Here is a 21,945-nt window from a genome sequence, read left to right on the forward strand (position 1 = left end):
AGTAGCTGCACTTGCGCGGCTGTTTGCTTATGCGGGAACTTTTGACGACGTTGCACACGAGACGCTGCGGCAGATGCCTTCCCTTGCTCAGGCTTTGTTGAGGGGACAGCTCCAGCTGGACAGGTTCGGCAGCGAGTTCTGCACAAAACAAAAAGGAAAAAAAGGGGGGGGGGGGGACATGTTCTTAGATGACATGGTACCTATAGGCTTCCCATGCCAGGAAGCACTGTTACTCACCGTCGTGAAGCTGTCAATTGTCAATGACGCACACTGCCACATATTACAATCACAACATGTTAACGCAAACGGTGTTGTACACATGTACACATATGGCAAAGGTACTAATGTACGTGATTGTGGGAGGTTAATGTAACAGGCTTGTATGTGGCTCAAGGCTTGTCGACACAGGCTTTCAAGGTGTAAGCACGACGGCAGGTCCCATTTACAGTCAGGTTTTCTTGCCGTTGGTCCCAGAAATTAAAGAAAGATGGCACGGTGCAAGAGGAAGCCTAGTCGTTCTTGTTTTTTGCATTTCTTTTGTGATGTTCTTTAATAGCTAAGTTGAAAGCTGCAGCTCCTCTGTCAGTTAATAACCATCAAGAGCTTTTTGTGACTTGTGCATTCTGCGACCAGTTATAAAAGCTTACTACAATCTGTTGCCCTTTGTAGAAATACAACTCCATCTGTATGGAAAGTAATCTCCACTGGAAAATAATGAAACAATACTAGCTGCACGACATATAGCACATCATACCAAGCAGCCAGTTCACTAGACCATGCAGGCTGTGGTGTCATGTTGTGTGCAGCAGTGTGACGTCCGCACTTTTCATCCCAGCCCTTTATGTCAAAAGTTCAGCGTGTTCAACAGGGATGTGCCATAAGTAGACATTTACTACATGCATGTCATATTGTACTTGTATTCTTTTTTTCCCGATTTTGATGCCTGTTGTACCAATTACTTGTTATAGAAGTGTAAAGCTATTGTTCATTTAAATATCTTGGCAAAAATGCGATGCAGAAGGCAATGAGTACAAAGATAACAAATAATGAAAAGTAAGGCTGAAAGATGCCCAGTATGGTGACTACCGTATAGAACCGTGCAAGGGCTATACCTGTGTAAGGACCACACTCCCAACTTGGCAGACCAGAGTTTGAGGAAGAAAATTTTAAGTCGAGAAGCAATTGCATTCGCTGTTCCGATTCCATGAGCACGCATTGGCAAATTTTCGCGTGCTGCGTACTTCCACGTGCCACTAGTAGATGGCAAGAGTCATCTAATAGCGGTATACAGTATCTAGAGCTATCCAGTAGCATCCCTTAGAAGGGATTGAACGAAATGGTTCTGTCCCGTGTCAGGGCCACACCTTGTCAAAATTGTGAAAAAAAATAGTGCAGCTTTTACACAAGTCTATACTGTAAACATGATAAATCAGAGAATGGGCTCACAAACACCTGAGCGAAATATCAATCCTGTACATGTGGCAAGGAGCCCACAATCTGACTCAAGAGACCACCTGCCCTTCCATTCAACTTCTTGAAGTCATTGTCTTTTGTTTTTCATGATTAACTTGCGTCAGATGAACAGATCTCCAGAACTCTTATTGTAGTTCCACTACCTGGAAGAAAAAAGAAATAAATAAAATGCTATGCCAGCTTGGAGCCGCACTTTCCCTTTAGTACAGCAAACATTTTTGTTGAACCATCCTCACAAAAATGGTGCAACACACACACACACACACACAAAAAAAGGGTAAATCTGACATCACCAGATGTTCTATGCCCATCTAAAGATAAAGCGCATAGAAATGCACAAATAGAATGAGCTGCAAGCTGCGAATGTGGCTTCAAAGTTTGTTTCATAATAACTGTTCTTGTTGCTTGGTCAAAAACTTCTGCCAGAAATGCACCCGTTTAGCAATATGCAACTGACGTCCTTTATCTAAACACACATTCTAGCACATCAGTCAGGAAAAGCACTGCGTGACAAATATATTGCAAACCAAAACAACAGTGTAACCATTTGTTATGCACTTATTTGCTACACCTGCCTTCTGCACGAGTGCTACAAAGAAAGTGTTGTCCATTCATATCCCAATTATACCAAGAGGTCGAGTGGCATCAAACAGAGCAGTTTTTCTTAGTTTTATTATTTAGCTGACTTCTAAAATTGCAAATGGAATAAGTTTTGGTCTGCAATAATTCGGCGTTATAGCATTGCGTATACTAAACCACAGAATATGTATGAAACATGCCAGCCTTGAGATAACAACATGTTTAGAAAAACTTAGGCTACAGCTACTCGGTCGTCATCAGCCTATTTAACTCCTTGCCAGCGCAAAGACCTCTCAATAATCTCCTATTTCCAGCAATTACTAACAACGGACCTTGATCAAGACAATGTACAGAAGAGTAAAATGGGTTGGAGTACAAACAGCAGGCATTACCAAATCATTGTTGGCAGCTTACGACTATCCTTGAAAAGAAATGTGTGCAATCACTGCTTTTTACTCTTATTAACATATGTAGCAGAAACTTGGAGGGTAACAAAGAAGCTTGATAAGAAGCTGTGCAGCAAGCGGCAGGATGAGAAATTAAATTATAGGTGCAACGTTACCAGACAGGAGCACAGCGGTGTTGGTTAGAAGGCAAAAAGGGCAGCCGATACTCTAGCTGACATTGAGAGGAAGAAATGGGAGTGTGGCAGGACACACACTACATAGGCCAGATAAATGGTCTATTACAGTTACAGGATTGTCACCAAGAGAAGCAGAGCATAGTCAGGGACAGCAGGGAACTAGGTGGTGAGATGAAATTAGGGAAACTTGTAGACATAACATGGGGTAAGACAGTGCAAGACAGTGGCAACTGGAGATCGATCGGAGAGGCCTTCATTATCGGACATAAGTAAGCAGGTGATAATGACAAAATGTCTCTGTTGCTTTGTCAACAATTTCGGCCAGCAATGCCTGTCGCATGCCATGCAGCCAACTTCCAGTATCTCAACACACACTTTAGCACACAACTGATGAAAAGCACTGTGTGACAAATATTGCCAACTAAAAGACACCAGCATTACCTCCCGCACTGTCAGACATTTGTTATGCACTGCTCTCACTACTGTCTTCTGCATGAGTGCAACAATAAAACTGGCATCCATGAGATATATCACAGGAAGCCACATGCTTCACATTTCTTTTGAGGTCAAATACCCGGAGGCACGAACTCACCAGAGATTTTTTATGGCAAAATGTTGACATTTCTGATGAACAAACAACATTGTGTTGCATTGTCATGAGGTGCACGTGCTGCCATCATAAACAAAAGATGATGACGGTGACGAAGACATATGCATGATCGTGCAATGGTGGAAAAAGAAAAAGAATAAAAATTCCTCATTCACACATCATGAGGAGAGTAAGGAATGGAGAAGCGACGACATTGCAAAAAGGGAAGCAAAGAGGCAGCATCGACGGAAGAAGCAGCCTGTTTCAGGGCTGTCTAAAGGTATGTTGTAGTAAAATTAATGCTTCTGTAAAAGCAAGAAGGTCTAACTGTGACAAAAGGTGGCATAAGCCAGGAAGGACGCCAAGACAAAAGACAAATGGCAATGCCACTTTGATGTTTCTGGAACCATACAGTATTCCACAGAACTTAAAAGAGGAAATATTGGTGCTGTTATCATTCAGATAACGTGGTAATGATGGGTTGTACACAGACATTTTTGCATTATTTATTGCACATCATCTTTCTACATTTCCAAGCAATCGTGTTTTCTAAATGCGCAAGGGCAACCCGTGTCAACACATATTAATAATTACAGCGAATCATGGCATTTGTAATGATATATTTTGTTGGAAAAGATTAATATTCAAAGCCACAATGTTGTTTGAAGCCGTAAGGATGAAGTTTAGGAGAATACATTCATTTTCACATTGGCTGAACTGGCATACTTGCAGCTCCTGTGGACCACTAGCACCAGGCATCCCTCTAGTGACTCATGTAGTAAACTGCCTGCCTGCCAGCAGGCTCCTTCTTGTTATCATCAATATTGACGAGTTCTCGAGCAGAGTCTGGCTGAATGTTTATTGTAAATGGAGGATTACAATGCATTCTTTGGGAATTCCTTCTGTGCCAAAGCAACGCAAATACAGAGAAATACGGCAGAATCCCCACAACACTCCGATGCAATGATAATGCAGCGAAGAGCAAAATTCATTAAATGGAAGCTTGTCAATACTTTACCCTGTAGCAGTCAAACCTCATTGCAGCTGATGCAGAGATAACAAATTATCAGATATAACAAAGCAATCAAGAAATTTTCTGCCTTACATCAGTGCATAATTAATAATATGCTTCTAACAAATGTTAAATAAAACGATAGTATTTTCAGGTCAGATGTGACTTCATTACAACAAGGTTAAACTTTAATCAATTAAACATTTTTCAGCAAAGAGAACGAAAAGAAAGTTTAAAAGGAAACATTACCAATTTGAGTTGGTTTACTGTTTCTTTCTAAGCATCCCTTAAAGATATGCTCATTGCATTCGTTCATTTACAGGAACATCAGCAGTGTTTATGGCAAAATTGACTCTGCAAAAAACTGCAATGTACAGAAAGTTTAACATGCTGCCCTTGTCTCAGCCATGCCGTATGTCACATAGTCTTCATATTCGCAATAACTGTTGGCGCATTTTTGGTCATACTTTATTAAAGCACTTAACATGCCTGCTGTTTCGTATGCCATAAGCCATTGGAATGGCCTTCCTGATTACTTTACAAACACTAGAGATACTAACGCATATAGAGGCAGGATAACCGCCATACTCACCTAATACCTTTGCTTTTATGTGCTGTTACCAAAACAATATGTTTTTTAATATTGTATTACATGTACGAAATTGTGCTCTTGTTTAAATCTGAGCTAAGTTGTGTTCAGCTTTTATGTAGCCACATTTCTAACCTAAAATTTGTACAACTGCTTTCCTTGATTTTAAGGGTATAATCTTCAGTGTTTGTCGCTAACAATCGTATAACGTTTTTGCTCTTATGCTTTTGCAATTTCCATATATTATCCCACTCACGCAATGATCTCGTATGATGGAGCCTGCGAGTTCTTTGAATAAATAAATAAATATATAAAAGAAAGAAATTGTCATCCACATAAGATTATCAGAAGGCTTCACAAGTGATGAACTCGTCCTGGTCCAGAGATTCAACATGGGCCTAACACATGTGTGAGGTCATCCCTCTACTAGTGGTAGGCTAGAAAATTGCAGGGTGAGGTTGAATCAGTCGACAGCTCGAAGTACATGAACACTGCTTACAGATGACGAGACAGTGAAGCGTCCATTGAAGCCTGTGTTTATAGTTACTGGGCCATATTTCTATCGCTCTATCGGAATATTTTTCAGCTACTACCAAATCACTTCATTAGACCATACAGCAAAACAAGTGCCCAAAGAGTCGTACACGATCAACAGCGTATTCCTCAATTTTGCGTAATCTTGTGCCTTTATGTAGTCATATGCAATACCTTAAAATCAACTCCAACCAAATTTTGGACCGAGGAGAAGTTCTAGTTTAAGGTAATGGAGGTATAAAGGAGTCCTTATCCAAAATATTTTGATTGAAATAGGATTGGAATCATGACAAAATGCTTGTAAAAATTGCTGTTTTTGATGCCAAAACAGGGAAGGAAAAGAATGCTGCCATTACTGCTTAATGAAAGTGATGGACGATCTAGAATGCATAGCTACTCCGCGTGACGTCCGAGATAAGGTGGTGCTCACGATTTTGGTGTTGTTACAGGAGTAGAATAATCTATCCCAGCCATGTTTGTTACACCAGGGTTGAAATGCAATTATTCAAAAAGCTAGGTAACCAAGGTAATAACCCTGCTGGAAATTGACAAATTTTGATGTCTTCCACTTTTATTGATTTGTCCCAATTCTTTACAGTTGAACACAAGTGCTGCTTGAATACTCCATCAGCCGTAGAGTTTGATTAATTGATTAATTTGACTCTGGCTAATTCAACTTTTTGATTATTTCTATTCCAGCCTAATGCCCCACCAGTGCCCATATATTTCTATGGCCAAGAATTTCCTCTACATGTTCAAATGGGCCCTGACCAGAAAGTTCGAACTTTACTGGTCATTATGGGCACACATGACCCAAATGATGACCACAACCACTGTTGCATCTGCCTTTGCAGTGCTAGAGAAACATGAATGCGCAGGAAACATGTTTCCTCCCACAGAAAACACTTTTTCGGCCTGCCTGAGGAACACTCCGAGGTGAAAACTGACGCTCACACTGAACAATTACCTATTTACCCATTCACAACACACTCTTTTTCCCCAAGAATATGTGTAAAAAAATCTCCTTAACAGTGCAATAACATATGAAAATACACCAACAGCATGTCTTCAGACGTGACTATAGCCTACTGTGAGAACCAAGATCATCACTACTGTTATTATCAGATGTCGAGAGAACCAGTTCTTGCATATGATGGCAATGACAACGCACTGGTAACGGTTTTTAAGTACAAAATCTAATTCAAAAGATAAAGTTATTTTATGCTAAGCTAGCGCTAACGAAGTCATGGCAGCTGTTTTTGGCGTTCCTGAGAATCGCACGAATCACAGGATGAACTAGCTTGGGACTTAGTCTGAGTGTATGCTAACATCCCATTTGCGATGATTGCGGAGTACAGTAAAAGCTCGTTGATACGATCACATCGTGTACGATCTCCTGGTTCGAACGTTAGCAATCGAGAACACAAGAAATGACCCAATAATGTTACGCTCATTTTTTATGGGTTGTTACGTCCCAGGAAAACACAATATTTTTGCATTAATGTTCAGTACATTGCCAAATTGCGATTGTACGATACGTTTTCTGGCTGCTGGATGTAAACAAGGAAAGGCACGAGGCAAACGCAATCAAAAGCTCTACCTGCCAGAGCAGTTTTCCCACACTGCTTGCTTGCCATTGTCACATGAGAATGTTGGCACGCATGCATTCTTCTTCCGGTACAAGCATATTTCATGGGCCGTGGCACGTCACCATTTACAGCTATTGCTGCCAACCCTATTGCGATAAGCATGTTCACTGTACATGTGCGCGTGATACGATGCCATTGAAAGCATACTGAATGCTTTTCAAAGGCGATAGCCCAAATGTGCCACCATTGATGATAGCCCAAAAGTGCCACCGGTCCCACCAAGGTCAAATTAATGAAAGACACCGCACGAACTTCTCTATTGCTCACTGCACGAGTTGTGTTAAGAAGACCCCGCATTGAATGACAGATTAGAAGTGAACTGCCATGCATGTGTTGCCTTGTGCCTTCTCAGATTCAAGAGTCTCTGTATGACTTTAGGCGAACCGAGGGAGTGGTGACATTGCTTATGCCATTGCCACCCTTTGATGCCGTCAGTGAGTAAAATGGCGCCCGACAGATAGTGATACCGAGCCAAGACAGAGCAGCAGATTTGTGATTGCAGCTAGTGGCGTAGACTGTTCGAGCATCCCGCGTCGTCACATGGAAGTTGAATTCTTCGCTACTAGAAGTTTGCGCGAGTTTCGCAAGACAGCAAAACCAGCGCAGCACTATGCGATAGCTACTGAAATGCGAAAGCATGGACGGCGCGGAGTCGAGCAAAAGCGAAACTCTTCGACCAACTGGATCGTTGTCAAGGTTATTTCAATGAGTACTTTTTCAAAAAGTGAAGTAGAACTGGACAAGTAGCATTTTATTTCGTATTATAATACAATACAAGGATGTTTTGTGCAATGAGTGGTTGCGTACTGGTGACAGAATTGAACTCAGGAGTGCTTTTGTTATCGGGCAAGTACTTGAATGTCCCGGGGAAGTCTCTAATCATGTCCTGCATTTACCTCAATTTCTCAATTATTAACGCTTTGTTCACGATAATACTGATACCTTAGAGATTCTCAAGCATTACTTTATCACTGTGGCTTGACTTAATATTTGCCTTTAATGTCCCTTTAAGACAGTGTGCCGTCCTATAAGTACGTAGGGCACAACTGCAGTCTTTGAACAATTTATCTGACAACTATTATATAATAACAAAATAAGCCTTCAAAACATTTCCACGTGCAGGATCGCAGCAGTGCATTTGGTAGTTTCTTTTCCTGCCTCTTCCTCAAATCAAGCAGCCAGATGATTTCGAGTTTGTTCCCTTAAAATAATTATTTGAAGTCACTGTACTAAATTCTGCTATATTCTCTTTGCTCACTGCATGAGTTGCCTTAAAGAGACCCCACATTCGGCGGCACATTGGGAGTGACTTGTCGTGTGTGTGTCGCCTCATGCCTCTTCAGATTGGACTCGTGAGAGCAAGCCTTCGGGCAAAAGCGACAGTGATATGGCTTCTCGCCTGTGTGTGTTCGTATATGGCGCAAAACAGCCTGTTTCTGGGTGAATGCCATGGGGCAGAGATGGCAGCAGAATGGCTTCTCGCCGGTGTGGACACGCACATGTTTGTCCAGGTCAACCTTCTGCTTGAACTCTTTGCCACAGTAGCTGCACTTGCGTGGTTGTTTCCTTCTGCGGGAACTTTTGACGATGTTGCACACGAGATGCTGCGGCAGATGCTTTCCCTTATTCAGGCTTTGTTGAGGAGACAGCTCCAGCCAGACAGGTTCGGCAGCGAGGTCTGCACAAAAGAAAAGAGGGGGGGGGGGACATGTTTTTAGAAGACATGGTACCTGTCGGCTTCCAATGCCAAGAAGCACTGTTACTCACCGTTGTGAAGCTGTCAATTGTCAATGAATCACACTGCCACATGTTACACTCACCACGTGTTAACGCAAAGGGAGTTGTACGCATGTACACATAAGGCAAAGGTACTAATGTACAGTGGAATCTCGATACGATCGCAGCTAATAGGAATTACCAGATGATACGAATTTTTCTGTGTCCCCGGCCGAGCCCCATTACTTTGCGATGTGCTAGAGAACGGTTGTTACGAATCAATTTTCGACCCGTGTCGGTTGATACGAAAATTACCGAAGACACTTCGGAAATTCTGAAGTGTGATTGGCGAAAGCCAGACGCTGCTGCCGTGTGCACTCTGATTCATTCACTTTCGTGTTCGGCGATATCGCCTGTCGCTGTAGGCATTTCCGTTCTGCCTCCCTTGCTTTCGCATCTGGTGACATGTTCAGTCGTCGCATGCGCAATCGCTACTTTTTCTTTTATTGCGAAAGCAATACTGCTCGCATTTCCGGCCCATCGGTGGTCGTGGCGCCTCCTTACACAGTTGCGCGTCACATGACCGTCTGACGTCACCCCACGAGAGACGGGGCCCCAGCTCGCGGCATCGATGGTGGAGGCGAAGCCTTGCGCGCCGCTGCTGCGGCGCTACTGAGAGAGGACGCTCGATGGTGTGACGTCACGCTAGGAGGATAAATGGGGCTACAGCTCGGCTCCTTGCAGTGGTCGGCGCGCTGCCTTGCGCTATTGCTTTCGCATTCTTCCAGGCTTAACCAAGCTAAGCCTTCTGCCAATTTTTTTTTCTGGCATTTGGTGTTGGGGGAATCAGGCGTCCGCTGCCGCTTCCCCGAACCGCTTGGCGCAGAATTGCTGGGCCGCTTCGGAGCCATGCGTCTCACTCACTCTACTGCAACGGGAGGCCTCGCGAAGGAGCGGAGGTGCAGCTGCCATCGCCGACGTGCGCGCTCGTTCTACCGCTGTGTGACGTCACAGTTGCTATGCACAGCAGCGCCTTCCACTGGCGCGCCGGTTTCTAAGGAGGGGAGGAGGTTGCGCCGATGCGCGGAGGAGAGGCCACAGTTGGCATGATTCCAGCGCACGGACGGACGCGACTGCGCGCAGTCCCGCGATTTCTCCCTTTCTCTTTTGGTACGGAGGCGTGGACGCGGCACCTGACAGCGCGGAGGCCGCGACGGGGCGCGTAGAGTTTGAAGCGGTGGCGCTTTTGTTGCTTTTCCTCCTTTTCCGCGTGTTATCAGAACGAGTGGCTGCTGTGCTTCGGGCCGCGTCCTTTGTGTTAGACGTGGGCGATGGCGAAGGACCACCACCGGCGGCTGAAACGCTGCACGCACTCGAAGTTCTGAGGCTTGCTACGGCCGCGGATGCAATCGGCGAAGACACGTGCACGCGTTTTTATGGATTTGAACAATGTCTGCTAAGTTACCTGACAAAGAAGCAGAAGGACATTAGAGACTTTTTCTTCAAGAAATAAATGCTTTTTACATACGTGTGCCTGAGTGAGTTCACCTCTGACTCTTTAATTTAGCTTGCTTCGATTGTTTCGATGACACGAATTTCGGCTAATACGAATATTTTTCGTGACCCCGTGAAGTTCGTATCATCGAGATTCCACTGTACGTGAATTGTGGGAGGTTTATGTAACAGGCTTGTATGTGGCTCAAGGCTTGTCGACACAGGCTTTCAAGGTGCAAGTACGATGGCAGGTCCCATTTAGAGTTTTTACACTAGTAGATGGCAAGACTCATCTAGAAGAGTATCTAGAGCTATCTAGTAGGGGCCCTTAGAGGGGAATGAACCAAATGGTTCGGTCCCGTGTCAGGGCCACACCTTGTCAAAATTGTGAAAAATATAGTGCGGCTTTTACACAAGTCTATACGGTAGACATGATAAATCAGACAATGTGCTCACAAACACCTGAGCAAAATAGCAATCCTGTACATGTGGCAAGGAGCCCACAATCTGGCTCAAAAGACCACCTGCCCTTCCATTCAACTTCTTGAAGTCTTTGTCTTTTGTTTTTCACGATTAACTTGTGTCAGATGAACAGATCTCCAGAACCCCTATTGTAGTTCCATTATCTGGAAGAAAAAATAAATAAATAAAATGCTATGTTAGCTTGGAGCTGCGCTTTTCCTTTAGTACAGTAAGCACCATTTTTTGTTGAACCATCCTCACAAACATGTTGCAACACACACACACACAAAGAAAGGGTAAATTTCACATAACCTGATGTTCTAGGCCCATCTAAAGATAAAGCGCATAGAAATGCACAAATAGAAAGAGCTGCAAGCTGCGATTGTGGCTTTAAATTTTATTTCATTATAGCTGTTCTTCTTGCATGGTCAACAACCTCTGCCAGCAATGCACAAATTTTGTGCTATACAACTAATTTCAATGATCTAAACCCACATTCTAGCACATCAGTCAGGAAAAGCACTGCGTGACAAAGATATCGCAAACGAAAACAACAGCGTCACCATTTGTTATTTGCTACATTTGCCTTCTGCACGAGTGCTACAAAGAAAGTGTTCTGCATTCATGTCTCAATTATATGAACAGGTTGAGTGGCATTAGGCAGGGCTTTCTTAGTTTTATTATTTGGCTGTTTTCTCAAACTGCAAATGGAGTAAGTTTTGGTCTGCAAGCACGTGGAGTTATAGCATTGCATATACTAAACCACAGAAGATGTATGAAACATGCCAGCCTTGAGATAACAACATGTTTAGAAAAACTTAGGCTACATACAGCTGCTCAGTCGTCATCAGCCTACTTAAGTCCTTGCCAGTGCAAAGACCTCTCTATTATCTCCAATTTCCCCCAATTACTCACAAGGGACCTTGATCATGACAATTTACAGAAGAGTAAAATTGGGTTAGAGTACACACAGCAGGCATTACCAAATAATTGCTGGCAGCTTACCACTATCCTTGAAAAGATATGTGTGCAATCACTGGATTCTACTGGTACTAACATATGTGGTAGAAACTTGGAGGTTAACAAAAAAAGCTTCAGAAGAAATTAAGGACTGTGCAGCAAGCAGTGGAACGAAAAATCATAGTCGCAACCCTACAAAACAGGAAGACAGTGGTGCCGATTATAGTGCAAACAAACACCGCCAATTTTCTAGTTGACATTAAGAGGAAGAAATGGAAGCATGAAAGGACACATAATACCCCTGTCACACGGCACGTGTAATGTCATTTGCAGCAAATGAGGTTATGTCTTGATGCCATTTTTGTTGCTTCTACATGGCCGTAGCGAATGACATTCACAGCTAATGGCGTTTGCCCATTGAACTCAAGTTTCCTGAACTCATGCAAGTGGGACTTATGTAATCTCAACAACAGTGGTTTGGCAAGAAATTATGAAATCAATAAGTTAAAATGAAATGTAATCGTACAGGTTGTCATAATAGCTGTTATGAACTTTTTAATAATTTTATAATTTTTTGCTGTAAGGCACGATGGCTGTAGTTTGTGCAGCTATATTGTTGTTCCCAGTATCCGACTGGATGCTAGTACCTCTTGTTGGCCATGTTTACAAACGCTTGTCTGCTTATTTTCCATTTCTGCATACCGTTTTCAATGTGGTGCAGCACTAAAGCCTATCTACCAACCACGAAAGCCAACTCTACAGATTTGTCAGCGGAGAATGAGAAGCAAAAAGCGCACTGGACCAAATACAAGACGCACGCACTGCTGAAAGTGTGGGAAGACCACCTCACTGATTTGCGCAGGGCGAAGCGCAACCTGAAATGATGCATGTTGATTGCCAACTGCATGCATGCCGACAAACATCGCCATCAATTGCGACTGCCGTATTGTACACCCGTTTATACAGGGAACGCAAGGTTGCAATGAAATTCGGTATGAATGTTATTTACTATGAATGACATTACATGTGCCGTGTGACAAGGCTATAATACCATGGCCAGATAATTGGTCTATTACAGTTACAGGATGGGCACCAAGAGAAGCGGAGCATAGTCAGGGACAGGAGAGAACTAGGCAATGTGGTGAAATTAGAAAGTTTGCAGGCATAATATGGGCAAGATAGCATAAGACAGGAATAACTGGAGATTGATGGGGGAGACCTTTGCCTTCAGACATAAATATGCTGGTGATGATGACACAATGTTTCAGCTGCTTTGTCAACAATTTCTGCCAGCGACACACGTCATATACCATGCAGCCAACTTCCATTATCTCAAGACACACTTTAGCACACAATTGATGAAAAGCACTGTGTGACAAATATTGCCAACTAAAAGAAGACACCAGCACTAGCCCCAGCACTGTCACCCACGTGTTATGCACTGCTCTGTCACAACTGTCTTCTGCATGAGTGCGACAATAAAACTGGCATCCATGGGAAGCATCAAAGAAAGTCCCATGCTTCAAATTTCTTACATGGTCAAATCCCATCAGGCGCGAAGTCACAGGAGGGTTTGTATGGCAAAATGTTGATATTTTTGATGGCCAAACAACATTGTGTCGCATTGTCATGTTATGCATGTGCTGCCATCACAACCAAAACATAACAGAGATGATGACGAAGACACACATGATTGTGCAATGGCAGAGAAAAGGAAAGTGAACAAAAAAGGACACGTCGGAGAGCACTGTGGTGCATGCAAGGAATGGGGAAGTGATGCCATTGTGAAACGAGAAGCAAAGACAAGAAGGCAGCGTGGGCTGAAGAAGCAGCCTGCCGGACTGTGGGTCTGGAGTCTTGGCTATGCCTGGTGCTCCTGAGCCTGTGGCTGGCGTACGTCAGTGGAGCACCAATCACAGCCCATGAGCTCCTGGCTTACCTTCCTGGCCTACGTCTATACCAGAAGGCCCTAGCCACAGCAGACACTCGCCACCTGCTTTAAGCCAGCATCTGATGTGCTCCAACCTCTAAACAGGGTGATGCGTTAACTTTGGTGTTTGACCTGTGTAGTTTGGGAACTAATTTACAACTTTACAGCCAGCGTGTTTTAATGCGAGAGCATTACCTGGCTCATCGTGTGACCCCACAGTCATCAGCAAGCCATGGCAGAAAGACGGCACACAGATTATGTCACATATGTCTAACTAAAAATAGAAAGTGGCCACAGCGAGGATTCGATCCATTGCCCCACTGCCACTCCTACCGCTATGTAGCCGAGTGCTCTAACCGCTACATTGTGCCACCATTGCAAAAGGCAACAGTGATGATTGTGTTTGAGCCTGTGCACGTGGTTGGGTTCTGCCTGGAGGTCGATTCACCAGATGGTAGAGCGAGTGATTTCCTCGTGTGGAACGACGAGTCACCTGTTGAATGTACAATTCCTTATTGATACGCAGATTATCATGATATATTAATACATATATTTCAACCTATCACAATGATGTCTTAGTTGAAATGTTTCTAAATTAGCTTTTTCTAGCAGCAGAGTCGGAGATGTGTGCCAGCTGTATGAATTAAAGACGAATTTTATTATTCTTTTTGACACTTTCGAGTTTTCTTATGTTTACTTCAGTAAATGGGTCCCATAAGACGGAAGCATATTCAAGAATCGATCTAACAAATGTTTTATATGGCAGTAACTTTATTTCTTCTGTCGACTGATGTAGAGAACGTTTCAGATACCCAAGCTTCTTCATGGCCTTTTTTTGTATGCAGTTAATATGTGTGTTCCACCTGAGATCAGACGTGATCATGACACCCAGGTATTTATAACTCTAATGAAGAAAGACTGTGGCCATTTATCGAATATTGGAAGTGTAGGGGAATCCGTTTTCTTTTGTTGAAGGAAGCACGCCGTCTTCCATCGCCCGCATGGCGCTGAGGTGGGGGGCAGCGTTTTACTTCGGCAGCAACTGCGTGCGCGGCTACAGCGTGCCTTAATTACCTTCAAAGCAATCTGCGTTGGGGGCTGAGTCGATGGCGGCTGATACCTTCGTGCGTGCTGCATTCTCGCAGCTCAGTTTGTGTTGAAGCGAATGTTTGCAAGTGTATACAGCCGATAAAACTATTATCCTTACTTCGTGTACCTGTCTGCACATTTGCTATCGCAATCAATAGATCACATTTCGAGCGAAACTGACTTTTATAGAAGTGACTGCGGAAAAAAATTCTCTCATAATTTTACCTCGCATAATAAACGCACCCCCAATGTTGCGCATATTTTTGGGGAAAAAAGTGCAATCATTATGCGAGTAAATACGGTAATTCCAGTGAATCATGGCATTTGTAACAATATATTTTGTTGAAAAAGATTAATTTTCAAAGCCACAATGTTGTTTGAAGCCGTAAGGACGAAGTTTAGGAGAATACTTTCATTTCCACTTTGGCTGAACTGCCATACTTGCAGCTCCTGTGGAGCACTAGCACCAGGCATTCCTCTAGTGACTCATGCAGTAAACTGCCTGCCTGCCCTCTTGACATCATCAATATTGACGAGTTCTCGAGTCGAGTCTGGCTGAATGTTTATTGAAAATGGAGGATTACATTACATTCCAAACAAGTCAGAGGCTCAACTTGGCAACATTTGGGAATTCTTTCTGTGCTAAAGCCACCCAAATACAGAGAAATATGGCAGAACCCATGACAACATTCTAATGCAATGATGATGCAGCAAACAGCAAAATTCATTAAATGGAAGCTTGTCTATACTGTACCATGTAGCACAGTGAAACCTCATTGCAGCTGATGCAGAGATAACGAATTATCAGATATAACAAAGCAATCAAGAAATTTTTTCTCCCTGACATCAGTGTGTAATGAGTAATATGCTTCTAACAAATATTGGATAAAATGATAGTATTTTCGAGTCAGATGCGACTTCGTTATAACGAGGTTCGACTTTCATCAATTTTAAACATTCTTCAGCCAAGAGAACGAGAAGAAAGTTTAGAAGGAATCATTACCAATTTGAATTGCTTTAGCACTTCTAAGCATCCCTTCAAGACATGCTCATAGCATTAGTTCATTTACAGGGACATCAGCACTGTTTATGGCAAAATTGATTCTGCAGAAAACTGCAATGTGCAGAAAGTTTAAGGAAAGAAAAAATTGTCATCCACATAAGTTTATCAGAAAGCTTCATAAGTGACGAACTCGTCCTGGTCCAGAGGTTCAACACAGGTGCGAGGTCATCGCTCTACAACCCAAGCTAACTGGAAGGCTAGAAAATCGTGGAGCGAGGCCGAATCAGTTGACCACTTAAAGTACAGGAACACTGCTTACAGATGACAAGATACTAAAGTGTCCATCAAAGCCTGTGTTTATAATTACTGAGTTTTACTTCAATTGCTCTATCAAAAGATTTTTCAGCTGCTACAAATCGCTTCATTAGACCATACAGTAAAAAAGTGCCTAAAGAGTCATACACAATCAACAGCTGTCTTATTCCTCAGTCTTGTATAATCTTGTGCCTTTGTGTGGTCATGTGCAAAACCTTCAAGGCCAACTCCACCAAAATTTTGGACTGAGAAGAAATTCTAGTTTAAGGTAGTGTAGACATAGGGGCACTTTAGTGCAAATTATTTTTATGACAATATGATTGGAAGCATGATAGAAAGTTCGCAAGAACAGCTGTTTTTGATACTAAAACCGGGAAGAAAAAAAGATGCTACCATTACTGCTCAACGAAAGTGATGCACGATTTAGAATGCATAGCTTCTCAGCATGACGTATGAGATTAGACGGTGGTCACAGCTGCCCATGACACACTGGAAAATCTTGGAAGCGACGAGCTGGGCCTAACCTACCATTAACCACTAACCACCACATGCAAGCAATGTGTCCTTGGTGCTCTTGATGGGCTGCTAATTAGATGGTTATGCAATTACCAGCCCATGGCTCTGCCAAGATTGCTTCAGTGGTGTATACTATTAATTCACCACCAACATATAGCCAATGTGAAATTTCGGTGAAGTTGTCTTTCAAGACAGCTTGCTCCAATTACCAGATGAGCTTTTGACTATACAGAAGTAAATGGTCAATGCAAACATAAGTAAGAATGTAGCTGAATCAATTAGATTCGTACTTAGTGGATGCACCTTGAGCCCTATTTTTACAACTGGAACATGTGTTCTAAGGTACATGTGAACCTTGTTATTTACTAGTATTTTACAGTTTTGCAACTAAAATACACACTTTAAGCTGCGAGCAAACAGTGAACACCTAATCGCTTCGTTATAACCAATGTCCTAGATCTTTTATTTTTTGGTTCTGTTACAGCAGTAGAGTACTCATTATAATAAATGTCTTTATCATACTGATAATCCATTACATCAATGTTCGTTACACTAGGGTTCAGGTGCAATTATTTCGAGAAGTTAGGCAACCAAGGTAAAGATCCCTATTGGAAATAAACACACAGATTCTAATGTCTGCCACTTTTGCTGTTGCCACGTCAGCATATTTGATGACATGGCAACAGCTTACTCTGAGAGCCAGGATCATCACTACTGTTATCAAATGTGAACAGAACCATTTTTGCACATAATGGCAACGACAATGTGCTGCTAACAGTTTTTATTAAGAAAATCTAATTCAAAAGATCACTTATTTTATGCTAAGCTAGCGGTAACGAAGTCACAGCAGCTGCTTTCAGCATTCCTGAGAATTGCACGCATCACAGGATGAACTAGCAATGTGTTTAGTCTGGTCGTACATTAACATCCCATTTGCGATGATAGTGCAGTAGAGTAGAAGCTCGTTGATACAATCACGTTTCATACAATCTCCTGGTGCCAACACTAGCGATGGAGAACACAAAAATTGGCCCAATACAGTTAGGCTTGTTTTTTATCGGTTGATACATCCCAGGAAAACACAATATTTTTGCGCCAATGTTGAGTACCTTGCCAAATTGTGATCATACAACTCGTTTTCTGGCTGGTAGATGTAAACAAGAACAGGCACAAGGCAAATGCAATGAAAAGCTGTAGGTACTTGCCAGAGCAGCTTCCTCACACTATTCTCTCGCCATTGACACATGAGAATGTTGGCACGCATGCATTCCGCTTCTTGTACCAGCATATTTCATGGGTCGTGGCACGTCACCATTCACAGGATATCGCTATCAACCCTATTGCGATAAAGATGTTCACCTATCTGTTGCACTGTGCACGCGCATGTGATATAGTGTCATTGAAAGCATACTGCACGCTTTTCAAAGGCAATAACCCAAATGTTCCATCGTTCCCTCTTATAGGCAGCATGAAGTGAGCACCATGTTTTGCTTCGGTGGCATCATATTCCGGTGTTGTCCACCAGCTCAATTCTTTTAACAGAGTAGTTGTTTAAGCTTTTAGTTCTGCCGTGGACCGTTACAAGAAAACTTAGCCCAGCTGTGCACCGCCTAACGTTGCCTAGCAACCACCTGCGAGAGCACCGAGTCATGTAACCTCCTCGCACCCCACGTGCGTAAGGCGGAGTCATGACATCACAGGCAAGTAAAAACTCGGAACAGCCGGTGCGGCGACACACTTCTCGCCTCCTCTATTCTGTGCGTATGTGCTGCTGCCATGGGAAGACCGAAGAAAGTCCGGATGCCTGTAGAAGCGGCTTACCAGGAAAAGCGCCGTTATGCGAAGCGAGAAGCGATGCGTCGCTGTCATGCTGATCTGGAAGACCGTGCCGAAGCTGTGGCTGAGAAGAGGCGCCGCCGAGTCAAGGATCCAGACTTTCAGTCCAAGGAATGTGAGAGTCAGCACCTGAATGCTCGACGTTGCCAAGAAAGCAATCCCAGCCTGCGACTACTCGAAAACTTCCAGGTTCAAGCCCGCTGAGAAATGGGGGTGCGTCGTTTCCAGCGCAAATTTCTAGGCATAGAGTTTGGGCACAGCTGTCGCGTCTGTGACCAACAAGAAAGCTCGGCGCGTAGCTCAGTGGGACTACAATCGGCGAAGGAGAGCCAATCCTGCTCATCAGGCCGAGGCCGCTGCCAGCAAACGCTGTCGCCAAGCCGAGTATCCCGAGATTTGGGCAGGGACAACGAACGCTGCCTATTGAATGCTAGGCACCTTTGGGAAACAGTTCCGGGCCTGCGCATCACCGAGAACTTCCAACCCCAAGCCTGCAAATCCATGGGAGGTGCGAACGGCCACTGCCAGTGCGAATTCCTTGGCATAGAGTTTGGGCAGAGCTGCCGCATCTGTGACCAGCTCTGGTTCGATGTGTATCTCTTCAGTGAGCTCGGTGAAGAACTTTCAACAGAAGGGCTCTGCCTTGCAAGTGCTTCGCGAAGCCTTCCCGGGCGCCACTGACTATGATGACAGTCAGACGTAGAGAACAAGGACCGGAGGGAAGATGATGACGACTGGTACTGAAGCACTGTATATAATAAATGGTGTTGCTTGTACTGTGGCTTGTATGCATGTGATTTGCTGGGGCTTGTGTGGCTTACCAGCCTGGCCGTGTATGACCTCACAAGAACTTGGCAAAACTTCGCAAATCTTGGCAACACTTAGTATGAGCATAGTTAATCCATGTATAACCTCATAAGACAGCAAAACCTAGCAACGCATGGTATGAGCCTAGCCAAGCCATGCATAACATTGCAAAACTTAGCAAAACCTAGCAACACAGTGTGAACCTAGTCAAGCCATGCACAACCTCGCAAGAGTTAGCAAAACCTAGCAACACTAAGCAAAACCAGAACTAGCTCAGCTAAGACACAGGGTTGCACCACTAGTGGAAACTGCCCACATTTTTTTGTGATTTTCAGTAGGCGTCTCAAATATTACACAACAGGAAAACGACAAAGCTCATCTGAGGCCGCTTGATCCCCACCGGCTTGACGCACGTCAATCTCTCGTTCTGCAACCATTTGCGCAATACTTCGGCTCACGCAAATCTAAACTACAGTTGAGCCCGATATAAATTTTCAATGACCTTGAATCATGTTTTCCTGGAAAATATGTTTTCACAATGTTTTTTTTTTTAATACACATTAACGAGGTTCTACTGCAGTTCGATAAATGCAGAATATCAAGCATGTGATGGATCATACAAAGCACTAAATTTTGTGGCCAACATATAGCAATAAGGCGCCATTCAAGAGTTATCACAGTGGACACTAATTTGCACATAGTGTCTGTTATATGCCCAAAGTGCTTGTTTTACATTTGGGGCCATGCTACAATCGGGTAATAGTGCCAAATGAAGCAGCACTGTGTCTGGTAGTTTCTTCTGCCTCTTCTTTATTTCAACCCCCCAATATTTGATTGATATTGATATGATTGATATTGATTGATTGATATTGATCAAGGTCAAATTAATTGAAATCACTGCACTAAATTCTCTATTGCTCACTGCATGAGTTGCGCCAAGAAGACCCCGCATTCAGTGACACATTGGGAGCGACCTGTCTTATATGCGTTGCCTCGTGCGTCCTCAGATTAGACTCGGCAGCGCAAGCCTTCGGACAAAAGCGACAATGATATGGCTTCTCGCCTGTGTGTGTTCGCATATGGCGCGAAACACTCTGTTTCTGGGTGAATGTCATGGGGCAAAGATGACAGCAGAACGGTTTCTCGCCGGTGTGGACACGCATGTGTTTGTCCAGATCAAACTTCCGCTTGAACCCCTTTCCACAGTAGCTGCACTTGCGCGGCCGTTTGCTGATGTGGGAAGTTGCGACGTCATCGTACACAGTATGCTGCAGTAGATGCCCTCCCTCGTTCAAGCCTGGTTGAGTGAACAGCTCCAGCCGGACAGGTGTGGCGATGAGGTCTGCACAAGAAAGGGAGACATGTTCAGAGAATACATAGCACCTGTCGGCTTCCCATGCCAACAAGCACTGTGGCGCACCATCATGAATCTGTCAATTGTCAATAATGCACACTGCCACATATTTCACACACCACGTGTTATCCAATAGGTGTTGTACACATGTAGGAAAGGTACTAATGCGCACGGTGGCGCCATGTTAATGTAACAAGCTTGCATGTGGCTCAAGGCTTGCTGACACAAGCTTTTGAGGCGTAAATACGACAGCAGGTGTCATTTACAGTCATTGCGTTATCTTGCCATTGGTCCGAGAATTATTAAAAAATGGCACGGTGCAAGAGGAACCCTAGTCATTCGTGTTTTTTGCATGTGCTTCATGACATTCTGTAAAAATTAAGTTGAAAGCTGCAGCTAATCTGTCAGTTAATAACCATCAAGAGCTTTTTGTGATGTGTGCATTCTGCAACCACTGATAAAAGCTTACTACAATCTGCTGCCCCTTGTACAAATACTGTACCATTCAATCTATATGAAAACAAATCTCCACTGGAAAATAAAAAACAGTACAAGCTGCACGACATATAGCACATAATACCAAGCAGCCTGTTCACTAGACCACACAGGCTGTGGTTTCACGACATGTGTGCAGCAGTGTCATGTCATGTCTATGGCATCATGTCTGTACTTTTCATCACAGCCCTTTATACCAAAAGTTCGGCATGCCAACAAAGACGTTCCAAAAGGAGATATTTACTACATGCATGTCATATTGTACTTGTATTTCTTGTGACAAGTACAATACAATTTTCTTGTTATACAAGCATAAAGCCATAGTGCCTTTCAAAAACCTGGCAAAATTGAGATGTAGAAGGCAATGAGTACAAAGATAACAAATAATAAAAGGTAAGACTGAAAGATGCCCATTATATATATATAAAAAAAAATTATGGTGAATACCCTATAGAATCGTGTAAAGGCTTTACCTATTTAAGGGTCACACCTTCAACTTGGCAGACCAAAATTTGGGAAAGAACATTTCTAGTGCAGAAGCAATTGCGTTCACTGTCTGGATGCCACGCGCATGCATCGGCAAATTTTTTCGTGCTGCATACTTCCGCATCCCACTAGCAGATGGCAAGAGTCACCTAGTAGCGGTATATAGTACGTAGAGGTATCTAGTAGGGGCCCCGAAATGGAATGAACCAAATGGTTCTGTCCCATGTCAGGGCCACACGTCAAAATTGTTAAAAATAGTGCGGCTTTTACACAAGTCTATACGATAAACATGATAAATCAGAGAATGGGCTCACAAACACCTGAGCAAAATATCAATCCTGTACATGTGGCAAGGAGACCACAATCTGGCTCAAGAGACCACCTGCCCTTCCATTCAACTTCTTGAAGTCATTGCCTTTTGTTGGCCAAGATTAACTTGCATCAGATGAACAGGTCTCTAGAACCCTATTGTAA

General features: G+C 43.4%; 1 protein-coding gene across 3 annotated transcripts; it reads right to left on the reverse strand.

The window, feature by feature from the left end:
- LOC135912308 (zinc finger protein 394-like) lies at positions 1–21,945 on the reverse strand. 3 transcript variants are annotated; one of them, XM_070540717.1, is made up of 5 exons: positions 21,790–21,945; positions 20,200–20,478; positions 8,508–8,686; positions 1,453–1,616; positions 16–138 (listed from the first exon to the last, which is right to left on the reverse strand). In XM_070540717.1, the coding sequence occupies exons 1-4, from the start codon at positions 21,815–21,817 to the stop codon at positions 1,599–1,601; spliced, it is 504 nt and encodes a 167-aa protein (XP_070396818.1). In that variant the 5' UTR covers positions 21,818–21,945; the 3' UTR covers positions 16–138; positions 1,453–1,598. The 3 variants fall into 3 exon arrangements, 2 of the variants coding, with proteins under 2 accessions (XP_070396816.1, XP_070396818.1); XM_070540715.1 differs by lacking the exon at positions 1,453–1,616 and having other exon boundaries at positions 1–138; XR_011515203.1 differs by lacking the exons at positions 16–138; positions 1,453–1,616; positions 8,508–8,686 and having other exon boundaries at positions 20,344–20,478; positions 21,792–21,932.

The sequence above is a fragment of the Dermacentor albipictus genome, chromosome 6 (assembly GCF_038994185.2).
Source record: "Dermacentor albipictus isolate Rhodes 1998 colony chromosome 6, USDA_Dalb.pri_finalv2, whole genome shotgun sequence".
Classification (NCBI taxonomy): Eukaryota; Metazoa; Arthropoda; class Arachnida; order Ixodida; family Ixodidae; genus Dermacentor; species Dermacentor albipictus.

Coding starts and splice junctions, on each gene's coding strand:
- LOC135912308 (XM_070540715.1), bottom strand. CDS start 21,817: ATGTACAGGATTGATATTTTGCTCAGGT. Junction 20,479..21,789: donor GATTGATATTTTGCTCAGGT/GTTTGTGAGCCC, acceptor TTTCTTGTGCAG/ACCTCATCGCCACACCTGTC. Junction 139..8,507: donor AGGTTGACCTGGACAAACAT/GTGCGTGTCCAC, acceptor TGTTTTGTGCAG/AACTCGCTGCCGAACCTGTC.